The sequence below is a fragment of the Nomascus leucogenys genome, chromosome 11 (genome assembly GCF_006542625.1).
Source record: "Nomascus leucogenys isolate Asia chromosome 11, Asia_NLE_v1, whole genome shotgun sequence".
Classification (NCBI taxonomy): domain Eukaryota; kingdom Metazoa; phylum Chordata; class Mammalia; order Primates; family Hylobatidae; genus Nomascus; species Nomascus leucogenys.
Genome location: NC_044391.1, coordinates 115,290,990 through 115,305,526, shown reverse-complemented (window position 1 = coordinate 115,305,526; position 14,537 = coordinate 115,290,990). Strand labels below are relative to the sequence as shown.

Sequence of the window (14,537 nt, the reverse complement as noted above, 5' to 3'; positions counted from 1 at the left end):
TATTGGCCAGGATGGTCTCGATCTCCTGATCTCGTGATCCACCCACCTCGGCCTCCCAAAGTGCTGGGATTACAGGCGTGAGCCACTGCACCTGGCCGATCCTTGGAATTTTTAATGCAAGTCCCCTTCCACAGATGTTTCACCCTACACACACACACTCTCTCTCTCTCTGTCTCCTACTTCCCCAGGCCTTCTGCCACACCCATTCCGCAGACCAGAATGCAGAGACTCGGAGAGATTAAATCACTTGTCTAAGGACTGACTAGTTAGTTGAAGAGTCACAATTCAAACCTAGATCTGTCCAATGCCAAATTTCTCTTGTTCACCAGGCCACGTTAACCAATGAACAAACGGTGTTGCTGGAGGCGAGTGTGAATGGCTTGAGAACCTTGAGTACAGGGCAGTGCCAGGCTCTTCCCAGACCTGCTTGTGAGTGCCCCCACGCAAGCCATTTTTCCCAGCCACTGTCCCGCCCTTGCCAGCCTGGGGGCCGCTGAAGGGGAGCTGGGCACACTTTGTTCACCACCTTTCTCCATCCGAGAGGCTCCCGCTCTCCTCTGCCAGAGTGCATTTGTGGCATATCGCCACTGAAATACACTTTCTTGCCACACTCCATTAGACCTTTGCAGTTTGGCTGATGCAATCAGCTCACGTGCAAAAGAAACACTAATTTGCACTCATAAAAAGCGTAGATAAAAATCAATACCATGCAATGAGTGAAAAAGCCATCAGTCTACTTCAAGTGGTAGACTCTGGGCATTGAAACGATCGTAGATTGCTCATCCAGGTCACCCCTTCACCCTGCACGCCTTCACACACCCACTCTACGCTCTCACCACACATCCCCACACACCCTCACACTCACACTCAGTGCGCACTCACACACACCCACTCACCACACACCACACACACTCACACATATACCCCAACACACACTCAACTGCACACTCACCCACTCATTCACCACACACACCACACACCCACACACTGCACACACACAACCACTCACCACACACCACACACACGCATATGCCCCAACACACACTCACCTACTGCACACTCACACCCACCCATTCACCACACACACCACACCCCCACACACTGCACATTCACACACCCACTCACCACACACATACCCCCCCCCCACACACCCCACTCACCACACACATACCCACACACATTCATCACGCCCACACACACCCATACACACAACTCACACCCACACACATTCACCACACACCTACCTGCACTCACCACACATTTTCTCATACACTCTCATACTACACACAGGAGACATACTCATGCATATACACACCCAGTCATACCACACACATCCCTACACCCACTCACACACACCCACTCACACATATACCCACTTACACACCACACCCCCACACACGCACTCACCACACACCCCTACACCCACTCACACACACCCACTCACACACACCCTTTTACACACACCACCACCCACTCACACATACACCCTTACACACACCCCACTCACACATACACCCTTTTACACACACCACACACACGCACTCACCACACACCCTACACCCACTCACACACTCCCACTCACACATACACCCACACACACCCCACTCACACATACACCCACTTACACACACCTCACACACACGCACTCACCACACACATACCCCATACCCACACACACAAGCCCACTCACACACCCACTTACACACACCCAGATGCACGCACTCAGCACACACACACTTCGCGTGTCTTGCAGCCCTGGTTCCACACCTCCAGAGATGGGAAAATCCCTCCCTTCCAAAGCAGCGTCTTTCATCCTCGGCCAGCCCTGAGGGTGTGAGCGCTCCTCTCCATATTGGGGCCCCATTCATCTCCCTATAGCTTTTCCCCCTTCTAACTCAGGAAGGGTTTAGAAAGTTCATTCATTAAACAAACACACACACAACAAGACGAAACAACAAATCCACAGCCCTCTTGAAATGCCTGCGGGCGCTCAGAGCCCAGCAGGGGCCTGAGACTGAAGGCAGGCTCCGAGTCCCTCTGCCTCTGCTTACAGGGATGGGTGTGAGCGTGGACCCCATCCCGGTCCTCACCAACCCAGCCACCTGAGGGAATCTCTAGAGCTTGCTGAGTGTCCTCGGCGTCCTGAAGGTGCCAACCCTGCAACCTCGGTGGGATTTTGGCCCCGGCAGGGCCCTGTACGTGGGAGGAGTTCAGGGTCATTTTGTAATCTTCAGAGGCCTTGCCAAGGTCCTCTCCCGTCCTGTGACCCTGGTGACATTCTGGGACGCTGGGGCCACGTGAGGGGAGGAACCACTGCCTGGAACTTTGATCAGCGCTGGGGCTGGATTGAGCTGACCACAGGCCACCCCAGACTCCTCTCTGCTCCCGAGGAAGACAGGGCAGCCCGGCGCCACCCGCGCGGCCCTCACGGTAAGCTCCTGGGGTGGCTGAAGGGCTCCTGGGTCTGCAGGGACGTGGGGGCGGGAATGGGAACTTGCTATCTCCCCCGTTTCAGAGCATTCCGCAGCTTTAGGCAGGCTGCAGTTCCGGGGGGCCCCTGCCCCGGGAGGAGAAGTCCCCGAGGTGCTCAGCTAGGGCGCTGCTGGGAAGAGGCAGGAGGAAGGTGGGGAGGGGGGTTGGGAGATGAAGATCTGCTGGTCCCGGCCTACAAGGCTTGTAGTGAGTAGAGGATAAGCAGGGTGACCAGATGTCCAGGTTGGCCTGGTTCTGCCTAGTTTATACTTGTCATCTTGGCATAATAATAATAAATAGTATTACTAATTACTTATTAATACTATATAATACTAAATATTATTAATTATTTATTAACATAATTATTGTTGTTTTTTGAGATGGGATCTTGTTATGTTACTCAGGCTGGTCTTGAACTCCTGGCTTCAAGCGATGCTTGCACTCAGCCTGCTGAGTAGCTGGGATTACAGGCGCACGCCATGGCACCCAGCTCAGGCCCAAGGATGACTAGCTCCTCGTTTCCTTCCCAGAAGCGTGCTGGCTCATATAATAAAGTTTGTGGCGAAATAAACCTGCAGGGAGCCACCTTTTATTGAACATTCAGTATGTGCCAGGCACTGTGTTAAGGGCTTTATATTTACTATCTTATTTAGCCTATTTATCATCCAGTGGAGTGCTAATTTGAACTCTGAGGGCAGAGGTGATAATTAAGTCTGGAAAACCTGAGGCTTAGAGAGTTGGAGTGATTTGCCCAAGCCCACACGGCTAGTAGGTGATGGCGTCAGAATCCAGTCCCAGCTGGGGGCACTGGCGGAGCTAAAGTGCTTTCCCCTGCTACTAAGCAGGATGAGAGTAAGGCCTGAGATGCGAAGTCACTGAAAGCCACAGACACATTCCCTTCAATTCAGCACACAGGGCCTGACTGCCTTCTCAGTGCCCAGCCCTGAGCCAGGTCCTGGGGTGCAGAGCTGCTTGCAGAGACACCACAGCAAGACTGACGTACCATGGGCTCAGTCGGGTGGGTGCAACCGACTAGAAAACAGAGCGGAAGAGCCCAGACATCCAACACAGTACAAGAGGGATCCGAGGACCCAAGAAAGGGACGGGCACGGTGGCTCACGCCTGTAATCCCAGCACTTTGGGAGGCCGAGGCGGGCAGATCACCTGAGGTCAGGAGTTCGAGACCAGCTTGGCCAACATAGTGAAACCCTGTCTCTACTAAAAATACAAAAATTAGCCAGATGTGGTGGCAGGAGCCTGTAATCCCAACTACTCAGGAGGCTGAGAGAGGAGAATGGCTTGAACCCAGGAGGCGGAGGTTGCAGTGAGCGGAGATGGCGTCACTGCACTCCAGCCTGGGCGACAAGAGTGAAACTCCATCTCCAAAAAAAAAAAGGGGGGGCGGGTAGTCAAGGAAGGCTTCATGGGAAGTGTGACTTTGTGACTTGCACTGGCCTGGGAGGGTGGGTATAAATTGGGAGGGTCACATAGTGCCCAGTTCACAACGGCCTCTTAGTTCAACCTGTCAGCTGTCTTCTCTTCCAGAAGCTAACACAGCGGATAGACAAGCTCCCTTGGGCCTTTGCAACGTCACTGCTAGGAAGGAAAGAGTCAAGTAAGCCCCTACTATGTGTGTGGAACTGTGCTGTGCATTTTACATGTTTATCTCAATATTTAGAATAAAATAGGTTTCAACCTTACTGCAAAAGTGATATGTTTCTTACTTAAAAATGTGGAACATATATTTTTAAGCAGAAGGAAAAAATTTACATCCACAGTTCGATTTTTCAGAGGTAATGACCACAAATTTTTTTCTTTTGAGATGGAGTTTCGCTCTTGTTGCCCAGGCTGGAGTGCAATAGCGTGATCTTGGCTCACTGCAACCTCCGCCTCCCAGGTTCTAGCGATTCTCCTGCCTCAGCCTCCCGAGTAGCTGGGATTACAGGTGCCTACCACCACGCCCAGCTAATTTTTGTATTTTTGGTAGAGATGGGGTTTCATCATGTTGACTAGGCTGGTCTTGAACTCCTGATCTCAGGTGATGCTCCTGCCTCAGCCTCCCAAAGTGCTGGGATGACACGCATGAGCCACTGAACCCAGCCTGTAATATAATTTTAAACACAGCGGAGAGGGTTTCCATTATATCCGTGTAGCGTGATTCATGTAACCAATCCCTCATGTTGGACATTTAGGTTGTTTCTATTTTGTTGCTGTGGCCCAATGCCTGTTATCTCATTTGAGAGCCGCAGTGGCCCTAACGATGCTGCAATTGAGGTACTGCGATGATTATTGTTATCGTGGCCGTTCTTGGTTTACAGACGCAGAGGCTGGGACTCTGACAGATGGCTTCACTCCCTGGGACACAACTGGGCAGCATATGGGGTGGGCTGGCCAGGGCAGGAGCAGAGGCTGGGACCCAGCGCAAACCTGACCGTCTCAGCCACTGGACTGACGTTGCTGGATTGAGAAGAGAGGGGGCCAGGTTTGGGGAGCAGCCAGGGACTCTGGACGAGTCTCAGAAGCCCCTCTTTGTGCTTCCAGCTGAGCTGGAGCCCAAATGGCCAAAGCCAGGCCTGTTGGTGAGGCAGACATCCGCGGAGCCAGCGTCGGGTGGGAGTCCCTGGGTGTCTGGGGCCAGGGTTCTAGGCCCCATTCTAGGTCCCATCACCCTCTGGAAGAAGTGAGGCTTAGCTCTGTGGTGGATGACAGACTGGCTTGAGGCATGCACAGAAGCGGACCCTCCCAAAAGCAATTTGAGGAGAGGAAGGAGCTCATTTGCACCCAGCCAAACCCTCCCTATCCCTCAAAAAAAAACCAAAAAAAAAAACCAAAAAAAAAAAAACCCATGTAAAAAGCCAGACTTCCTTGGCTTGCCGAAAGCGTGGAACATTTTTGTGGGCATTTGCTGGTCTTATTCCCAGATGAGGAGCAGAAAGCCTCTGGCTGCCGCCCCGCTGTGGCCCTGGGGGCCACAGTTCCCAGGGAGGGGCGCTTCCGTCTCCAGAGCTCCCCAGTGACCCACTTTCTTGAGGCCAGGCTGGGGAAGGGGCCAAGGCCAGAGCCTCCCGGCCACAGCCCTCAGAATCTGTGCTTCCCTAAACCTTCTAGCTCTTTCCCTTGGCTGGAGGAAAGAGCTAGAAGGAGTGCTGTGGAGAGGCGTCTCACTGGCTCACAGTGGGGTGGTTGGATGATCGCATGGGTCTCTCCCTAGCTAACCCACGACTGCTTCAGCACAGAGCTGGGGCTGCCCTGCTTGGAAGATCAGGGTCACTAACGTTGCCATGCACTTGCCATGTGCCTGAGCTTCGAGCTTCCCATGCGCTTTCTCATTCCGTCCTCACCACATCCTCACCAGGAAGGTGGTATTGTGCCCATTGTTTTGAAGAGGAGGAAAGCAAAGCACCGAGAGGTTAAGCAATGCAGTCAAAGCCACCGAGCGAAGCTGGAGGGGTTAGGATTGGAACCCAGGCTGTCTGACTCCTGACCACTCCAGAGTGACATGAGGATGGGGCTCAGGCTGGAAACTGTCAGTGTTCTGCGCCCTCACTGTGAGAACCATCCCCGCCTCCCTGCTCCCTGCCCCAGTAGACCCAGGCAAGAGGGGTCTTGCCCTGAACTTTAGAGGGCCCTGTTCTGGCCCTCCTCCCCCAGTGATACCACCCACAAGGGGTGCCAAGGGCACATGTCCGTCTGGAGGCTGTGCCCCCATTTTAAACCACGCTCTGGGTACCCAGGACCCCGACCTCCGTGGGCTGCCTCCCCGGGTCCATCTTCCCTGCAGAGCCCGGGCTGTTAGGACTGGCCCTGGCCCCTCGCTTCTGTGTTGCGTTCCCTTGGGCCAGTCACTGTAGCTCCGGGAGCCCCAGTCTCCCTGTCCTGGGCACTTCTAGGTTTGTGCTGAGGATCAAGATGTATGTGCGGGGGCTTTGGGAGCTGGCACGTGGGAACTGACCCCTCAGCCAAACCCCCACATCAGGGAGATGGCTCTCCCTCTGCCCGCGTCTCCTGAGCCTTAGCTGATTTGCCTGCACTTGACTTTCTGTGCCACCAGTGCCATGGCTTTGATTCAAGGCTTGAATCCTAGAGCTCCTTCCTTTGTTGGAAATGTGTAAAGCACATTATTTCCAAATGACAACGGATTAAAAGTTAGAGGCACAGACCCAGGGAAGCCAGGGAGCAGCTCAGCTCACTCGGCAGAGAGGTACCCTCACCGCAGCGGGCTCTAGCATTCCATGGTGCAACTCCGGCTTTGGCCCAGTTTTCCTGGCAGGAGTGATGAACAAAACCAGGAGATCTGGGCTCCACAAGCCAAGCCCTGCTGTGAAGACCCTGGGGCCTTGCCTCACTCTCCCTGTGAGGAGGCCAGATGGTCTCGGGACCCGCAGGCCCCAGCGTTGTCTGGCCCATCGTTCCAGGGCAGTACTTTCTGGAAATAGCCTTTGAGAAACAATGACCAACGGGGCTAGCAAGGAAAGGGGACTGGCGCAATGATCATATTATGGCATGGTAAAAGTAAGAGTTCGCCGGGCACAGTGGTGTATGCCTATAGTCCCAGCCGCTCTGGAGGCTGAGGCAGGAGCATCACTTACACCTGGGAGATTGAAGCTGCAGTGAGCTATGATCGTGCCACTGCACTCCAGCCTGGATAACAGAGTGAAGTTCTGTCTCAAAAAATAATAAAATTAAACAAAATTGCTCCCCTCTTACTCTCGGGAGGAATCGAGGCAGCCCTGGCAGCCTGGCTGGGGGTCATTCGTGCTGGGTTTGCCCATCCCAGGGGAGGCGGCTGTGCCTCCCAAGCTGCTCTTCCCAGCCTTGGAGAGCTCCATTCAACAAAACCTGCTTGAGCCCAAAGGAAGTCACTGCTGCTCTGGGCGTAGAGAGACGAGTACACAGAAAAGACTGCCATGAAAACCCATCATTTCGGCGCCTATGCTGAGTGTTAAGGTGGAGATACGTACCTCCAGGTCCTCCTTCCTAGGGTCAGAGGCGGCTTCTTTCAGGACCCCTAGGGGTTTTGTGTAGGTGCCTCAGGGGCAGGCCAGGTGCTAGTGGCAGCTGTGTGTGTGTCTGTGGTGTGTGTTGGGGGACAGTGGCTACCCTACGCCTCTTGAGCCAGGCTCACTGCTTTCTGTTTCTAGTCTCATGCTAACTCTGTAGCTGGGGTCTAGGGACACAGAGCCAGGAGGCACATGCTTGCCTGAGGCTGGTTCCTTCCCCTCACATGTCCTAAGTGGCAGGGACATTTTCCTTTTCCTGGAAGAGGTGATTGCAGGAGTCAGATTCTATTTATTTTATTTTTATTTATTTATTTATTTTTGAGATGGAGTCTCACTCTGTCGCCCAGGCTGGAGTGCAGTGGCACGATCTTGGCTTACTGCAACCTCTGCCGCCCGGGTTCAAGCGATTCTCCTGCCTTAGCCTCCCGAGTAGCTGGGATTACAGATGTGCACCACCGCACCTGGCTAATTTTTGTAGTTTTTAGTAGAGACAGGGTTTCACCATCTTGGCCAGGCTGATCTTAAACTTCTGACCTCATGATCCACCCGCCTCGGCCTTTCAAAGTGCTGGGATTACAGGCGTGAGGCACCGCGCCCGGCCGCAGGACTCAGATTCGAATCCCCAGCCAGCTGTTATTGCTGGTAGAGATGTTCCTTACCGCCTCCCCAAGCTCACTTAGCTATGCATGCCTTAGAGCAGCCTAAAGCAAGGTGTGCATTTTCTCAGGGAGAAGTTGTCCCTGCCCTAATGATGAGGCAGAACATTCCTGGAAGGACTGAGAGTCACTGAGTGACTGAGCCAGAGAGTCAAGGGGGCTCCCCTAATAAGCACTGAGTCCTAAGCCCATGAGTTTAACGGGAGACCTTCAGCCAGAAGCCAAATCTCCAGGTGGAGGAGGCACCAGCAGAGGGCAACAGAGAGACAGCCAGCGAAGAGCGCTAGGGACCCGGATTCTGCAACTGCAGAACCCGATTCGCGGACCCCTTTTACTGAGAAGAAGTTAATCAAGAAAAATTAGGATTATGTTGTGAAAGGGCTTCTTTCTTTTTTAAATTTTTGGTAAATTCAAGTGTATTCCATCTAAAGAGCATTTTGTTTTTATTTATTTTTTTTTTTGGTGTTCAAATAACCTTTTCTGTAATGAGGTAGCTTGCAACCTTTAACAATAGTTAATGTGGTTGATTAATTACTCACTCTATGCCAGATCCTGATGTAAAACTGTTACCTATATACACTCACTTAATCCCTAACAATTACCGTCACGTGGTAGGGACTATTATAATCTCCATTGTACAGATAAGGAAACTGAAGCACAGATGGATTAAGCAATAAGCCCAGGGTCACGTAGCTAGAAAGCGATGGACCTAAGATTTGAACTCATGGAATTAGGACCACTGCAAGCCATGTGAATAAGTGCTGTGCATGGGAACAGTGGCAGCCTGGAGGGCACACACCCTCTAACAGGGCAGGGGCCACGAAGACCCAGCTGGTCTTGCTATGTGGAAATGCGGACCCACTGTCCCCAGATCACTCTGAAACCTAGACCATTACTGTGATGTTTTCCAGTTTTTACATGTTGGCTACTGATTCATATATGAAAAATGTCACTGAGGAATAAATAAAACATATTTGTAAGGTGCATCACCAATTTGTGACCTGTGAGTAGATGCTAGAAAATCTACTGTTTTTTAATTCTTTTAAAAAACAGTAAAGAAAATCTAAAGAATTTTAGAGAATTTTAAAGAAATCTACTGTCCTGTAGAATCCCCAGGTCTGGGGTCCTTCTGTCCACATGATGTTGGAAAGCTCCTTGGGCCCCGCTGTGGAGGAGTGGGCAGAGGTGGGCAGGAGGACGGCATTTCTTTTCTTTTCTTTTTTTTTTTTGAGACAGAGTCTTGCTCTGTCACCCAGGCTGGAGTGCAGTGGTGCTATCTCGGCTCACTGTAAGCTCCGCCTCCCAGGTTCATGCCATTCTCCTGCCTCAGCCTCCCGAGTAGCTGGGACTACAGGCGCCCGCCAGAGCGCCCGGCTAATTTTTTGTGTTTTTACTAGAGACAGGGTTTCACCATGTTAGCCAGGATGGTCTCGATCTCCTGACCTCGTGATTGGCCCGCCTTGGCCTCCCAAAGTGCTGGGATTACAGGCATAAGCCACCGCGCCCAGTCAAAGGAGGAGGGCATTTCAGCAGCAGTTTTGAGGAGCCATCTCATCTCTGTGGCTGCACTCCCCCTCCACCAACTGTGCAAAGAGCAGGTGCCAGGATCTCTGCATCATTTGGCTGTGACGTGTGCTGAGATTTGGAAACTCAGGAAGAGTTATGGTGTAGGAGCTTCTAACTCAGGAATCATCTGTCCATATCCTACATATTATCCTAAAAAATTCCACAATGCCCATGGTCTCCTTTTATGCCTCTCTTCCGTGCCTTTTTGTCTCCTTTCCACTTCTTTCCCCAGTCTGAGAAGAACACAGAAAGCCCCAAAGCCCTGGGTCTTGGTCCTGCCGCTTGTTCGAGCTTGCTGTCCAGTGCTCTGGTCACTGTGCCATGCTGTGTGATGATCAAGTTTCTCTTCCTGTTCTCTCTCCCTCCTCGAATCCAGAAGATGCTCCCTGGAGCCTGGCTGCTCTGGACCTCCCTCCTGCTCCTGGCCAGGCCTGCCCAGCCCTGCCCCGTGGGTTGCGATTGCTTCGTCCAAGAGGTGTTCTGCTCGGATGAGGAGCTGGCCGCCATCCCGCCAGACATCCCGCCATACGCCAAAAACATCATCTTTGTGGAGACCTCGTTCACCACATTGGAAACCAGAGCCTTTGGCAGCAACCCCAACTTGACCAAGGTGGTCTTCCTCAACACGCAGCTCTGCCAGTTTAGGCCAGATGCCTTCGGGGGGCTGCCCAGGCTGGAGGACCTGGAGGTCACAGGCAGCAGCTTCTTGAACCTCAGCGCCAACATCTTCTCCAACCTGACCTCGCTGGGCAAGCTCACCCTCAACTTCAACATGCTGGAGGCTCTGCCCGAGGGTCTCTTCCAGCACCTGGCTGCCCTGGAGTCCCTCCACCTGCAGGGGAACCGGCTCCAGGCCCTGCCCAGGAGGCTCTTCCAGCCTCTGACCCATCTGAAGACACTCAACCTGGCCCAGAACCTCCTGGCCCAGCTCCCGGAGGAGCTGTTCCACCCACTCACCAGCCTGCAGACCCTGAAGCTGAGCAACAACGCACTCTCTGGCCTCCCCCAGGGTGTGTTCAGCAAACTGGGCAGCCTGCAGGAGCTCTTCCTGGACAGCAACAAGATCTCGGAGCTGCCCCCTCAGGTGTTCTCCCAGCTCTTCTGCCTGGAGAGGCTGTGGCTGCAGCGCAATGCCATTACGCACCTGCCGCTCTCCATCTTCGCCTCCCTGGGTAATGTGACCTTTCTGAGCTTGCAGTGGAACATGCTTCGGGTCCTGCCTGCCGGCCTCTTTGCCCACAACCCACGCCTGGTCGGCCTGTCTCTGACCCATAACCAGCTGGAGACTGTCGCTGAGGGCGCCTTTGCCCACCTGTCCAACCTGCGTTCCCTCATGCTCTCATACAATGCCATTACCCACCTCCCACCTGGCATCTTCAGAGACCTGGAGGAGCTGGTCAAACTCTACCTGGGCAGCAACAACCTGACGGCGCTGCACCCAGCCCTCTTCCAGAACCTGTCCAAGCTGGAGCTGCTCAGCCTCTCCAAGAACCAGCTGACCACACTTCCGGAGGGCATCTTCGACACCAACTACAACCTGTTCAACCTGGCCCTCCACGGTAACCCCTGGCAGTGTGACTGCCACCTGGCCTACCTCTTCAACTGGCTGCAGCAGTACACCGATCGGCTCCTGAACATCCAGACCTACTGTGCCGGCCCTGCCTACCTCAAAGGCCAGGTGGTGCCCGCCTTGAATGAGAAGCAGCTGGTGTGTCCCGTCACCCGGGACCGCTTGGGCTTCCAGGTCACGTGGCTGGATGACAGCAAGGCAGGGGGCAGCTGGGATCTGGCTGTGCAGGAAAGGGCAGCCCAGAGCCAGTGCACCTACAGCAACCCCGAGGGCACCGTGGTGCTCGCCTGTGACAAGGCCCAGTGTCGCTGGCTGAACGTCCAGCTCTCTCCTCGGCAGGGCTCCCTGGGACTGCAGTATAATGCTAGTCAGGAGTGGGACCTGAGGTCGCGCTGCGGTTCTCTGCGGCTCACAGTGTCTATCCAGGCTCGGGCAGCAGGGCCCTAGTAGCAGCGCATACAGGAGCTGGTGAAGGGGGCCTCTGGGGCCTGACCAGGCGACAGGTAGGGGCGGAGGGGAGCTGAGTCTCTGAAGCCTTGGCTTTTCACATGCAAGGGACAGGGTTACATCCCCAAGGTGAGGGGGTGGAGTCTGGTCTGCTCCACTAACCAGGGTCTCCTCCTCCTCCTCTTCCTTCATCGCTTCTCCCGGAGTGTGCGGCCTAACAAGGCCATCCTTAGGCTTTGCAAAGCACCCTCAAAAGCTGCACCACAGCCTGGAGAATAAAATATCCTCAGGCCTGATGCCTCCCCATTATGTAACACCCAACCGCTCTCACCTACACCCTGAGGTCTATTCACTGCATCCCAGTGATACAAAGCGGAGGCCACTGCCTTCTGACAGCTGGCTCAAAAGCCCAATGTCTGTTTCAATTTATTTCCCTGGAATTGCATTTAAAATTGGTATAGAGAAAAAAAGGATGGGACAGAAACAGAGGTGACCAGAAAGCATAGGGGCAGGGTTCTGACTGGTGTGTGGGAGGCCCTGTGGCCAGCACCCACCTCCACGCTGCGCCCAGGAGAAACTCAGATAAAACGAAGCCTCGGGAAGGGAAACCCCAGATGCTCGACCTTGCGACATAAAGCCCCCAGAGGGGAGGGTGGCTTTGCCTGCTCAGCACACATGATGGCTGCTGCTAAGGAGAAGGAAAAGGTTTGAGGTGTAGGGGCAGCCTGGGCCAGCTGAGTGCAGCTTCATTCTCATGGCAGCTGATTGCAAGCTTCTCACTCTCTAGAGTTGTTCTCTCTCGTTTATTTATTTTTTTGAGATGGAGTCTCACTCTTGTTGCCCAGGCCGGAGTGCAGTGGTGTGATCTCGGCTCACTGCAGCCTCCACCTCCCAGGTTCAAGCAATTCTCCTGCCTCAGCCTCCCGAGTAGCTGGGATTACAGGCGCCCACCATCACGCCCGGCTAATTTTTGTATTTTTAGTAGAGACGGGGTTTCATCACCGTGTCGGCCAGGCTGGTCTCAAACTCCTGACCTCAGGTGATCCACACACCTCAGCCTCTCAAAGTGCTGGGATTACAGGCGTGAGCCACCATGCCCAGCCTCTTACCCAGCTCGGCCACCCCCGCAAGCCTCCTGGGCCGCCTCTTGCAGCTTCGTCTCAGGGTTCGCTGTCCTCCCATGCCCTGGGCAGCCTCCCATGCACCCCTGTGTGGATGCCTCCTCTTTGGTAATGAGCCCAGCTCTTCTCTTGGGCCCAGCTCTTTTCAGCCCCAGGCTGATACGCCCTGCTCTGGGCCCCATGTCCTCCTGTTGACCACAGACACGTCTAACCAGGCTCTGTCCCCTACTCCCCCTGATTCTCATCAGCGCATTGACCAGCACAGGAGCTGGGCGTGTTCTTCACTCACTCTTCCCCCTCCCTTCAGTCCTCAGGGCCAAGGAGTCCGCGAATGCTCAGGCTTCCAGCCTCTGAGCCTCCCTCTAGCTGCTCCTCCCCTCCTGCTCCCAGACGCTTTGTAGCCCCCGGCTGAGCCACTGCACAGCCTTCTACCTGGTTTCCAGCTGTATTGTGGACTGGCCTGGGAGAAAGGCTCGGGCAGGGAGGGAGGAGGGAACCAGATGTACAGCAGGCCCCCAGGAGCTCCTGGCCACTGGGACAAATCAGCCACGTGGGGTGAAAACACAAGGCAGAAAGAGGTCAGCGCAGGCCAGTGCTGGGGAGTTCAGTGGAGGCGAAGCGGCAGAAAGCACCGGCCGCGAGAAAGGCTGCATTGGATCTTGGGCCTTAAGGAGGCCTCCAAGTAGAGCAGGAAACTTGTGCAAGAAGAGCCTGAGCTAAGGAATGGGGAAGGGCAAGGACAAGGGGTCAGGGCTGTGGAGGGGCGACGAGGAGGAAGAGATAAGACTGGAAGCCCAGAGAGATGATTCTGCGGGGCCCTGGGGCAGAGTGAGGAGTGTGCATGTTGATGAAGGAGGCCCCAGGCAGTTATTGAAGGTCGTGCGGAAGAGGGACACCCTCCCGCCAGCGCTTTAGGCAGCTGGCCTAGCGAAGTCTGAAGAGAGCAAGAGGCAGGGACAGTGAGAGCTGTTGCCTGGTTTGAGATGAGAGCCTAGAGGGCAAGGGATGCCAAGGGAAGCGAATCAAAAAGTTTCAGCAGGCCGGGCACGGTGGCTCACGCTTGTAATGCCAGCACTTTGGGAGGCTGAGGCAGGCTGATCACAAGGTCAAGAGATCAAGACCATCCTGGCCAACATGGTGAAACACCATCTCTACTAAAATATAAAAATTAGCTGGGCATGGTGGTGCATGCCTGTAGTCCCAGCTACTCGAGAGGCTGAGGCAGGAGAATCGCTTGAACCCAGGAGGCGCAGGTTGCAGTGAGCCGAGATCACACCACAGCACTCCAGCCGGGTGACAGGGCAAGACTCCATCTCAAAAAAAAAAAAAAAAAAAGTTTTAGCAACTGAACAGTGCATACACAGAGAAACTGGAAGACCTAAGTGTGAATTACAGAAATGCAAATGAAAACACCATAGGTGTCACTTTACATTGAGAGGCCTGCAAAAATTACAAAGAGATTATGCCAAGTGTGGGTCAGGGTGAGGGCATCGGGGAACCTCCAGGTGCCACTGGCATAGCCCCCTGAGAACAAGCCAGCAGGTCTAAGTCTAAGGAAGGGTTTGGTGGGGGAGTCAAGCGGGTGGGGTTGGGAGATATGAGCGGGGGAGCCTGGGTTGAGTCTCAGGTTTCTCTCCTGGGTGGCTGGAAGACAGTGAGGCCAGGAACCAAGGGCAGGGGCAGGTATGGCGGAAGGAAGGTGTGA

General features: G+C 54.1%; 1 protein-coding gene across 2 annotated transcripts; it reads left to right on the top strand.

Annotated features, from left to right (window-relative positions):
- The first annotated feature begins 2,343 nt into the window (after positions 1 to 2,343).
- CPN2 (carboxypeptidase N subunit 2) lies at positions 2,344 to 12,271 on the top strand. 2 transcript variants are annotated; one of them, XM_012510629.2, is made up of 2 exons: positions 2,344 to 2,430; positions 10,074 to 12,271. In XM_012510629.2, the coding sequence occupies exon 2, from the start codon at positions 10,074 to 10,076 to the stop codon at positions 11,709 to 11,711; it is 1,638 nt and encodes a 545-aa protein (XP_012366083.2). In that variant the 5' UTR covers positions 2,344 to 2,430; the 3' UTR covers positions 11,712 to 12,271. The 2 variants fall into 2 exon arrangements, with proteins under 2 accessions (XP_012366083.2, XP_003280461.2); XM_003280413.2 differs by having other exon boundaries at positions 10,071 to 12,271.
- The last annotated feature ends 2,266 nt before the right edge of the window (positions 12,272 to 14,537 follow it).

What these genes read in the sequence shown, in the direction of transcription:
- CPN2 (XM_012510629.2), top strand. Translation starts at nt 10,074, where the DNA reads ATGCTCCCTGGAGCCTGGCTGCTCTGGACCTCCCTCCTGCTCCTGGCC.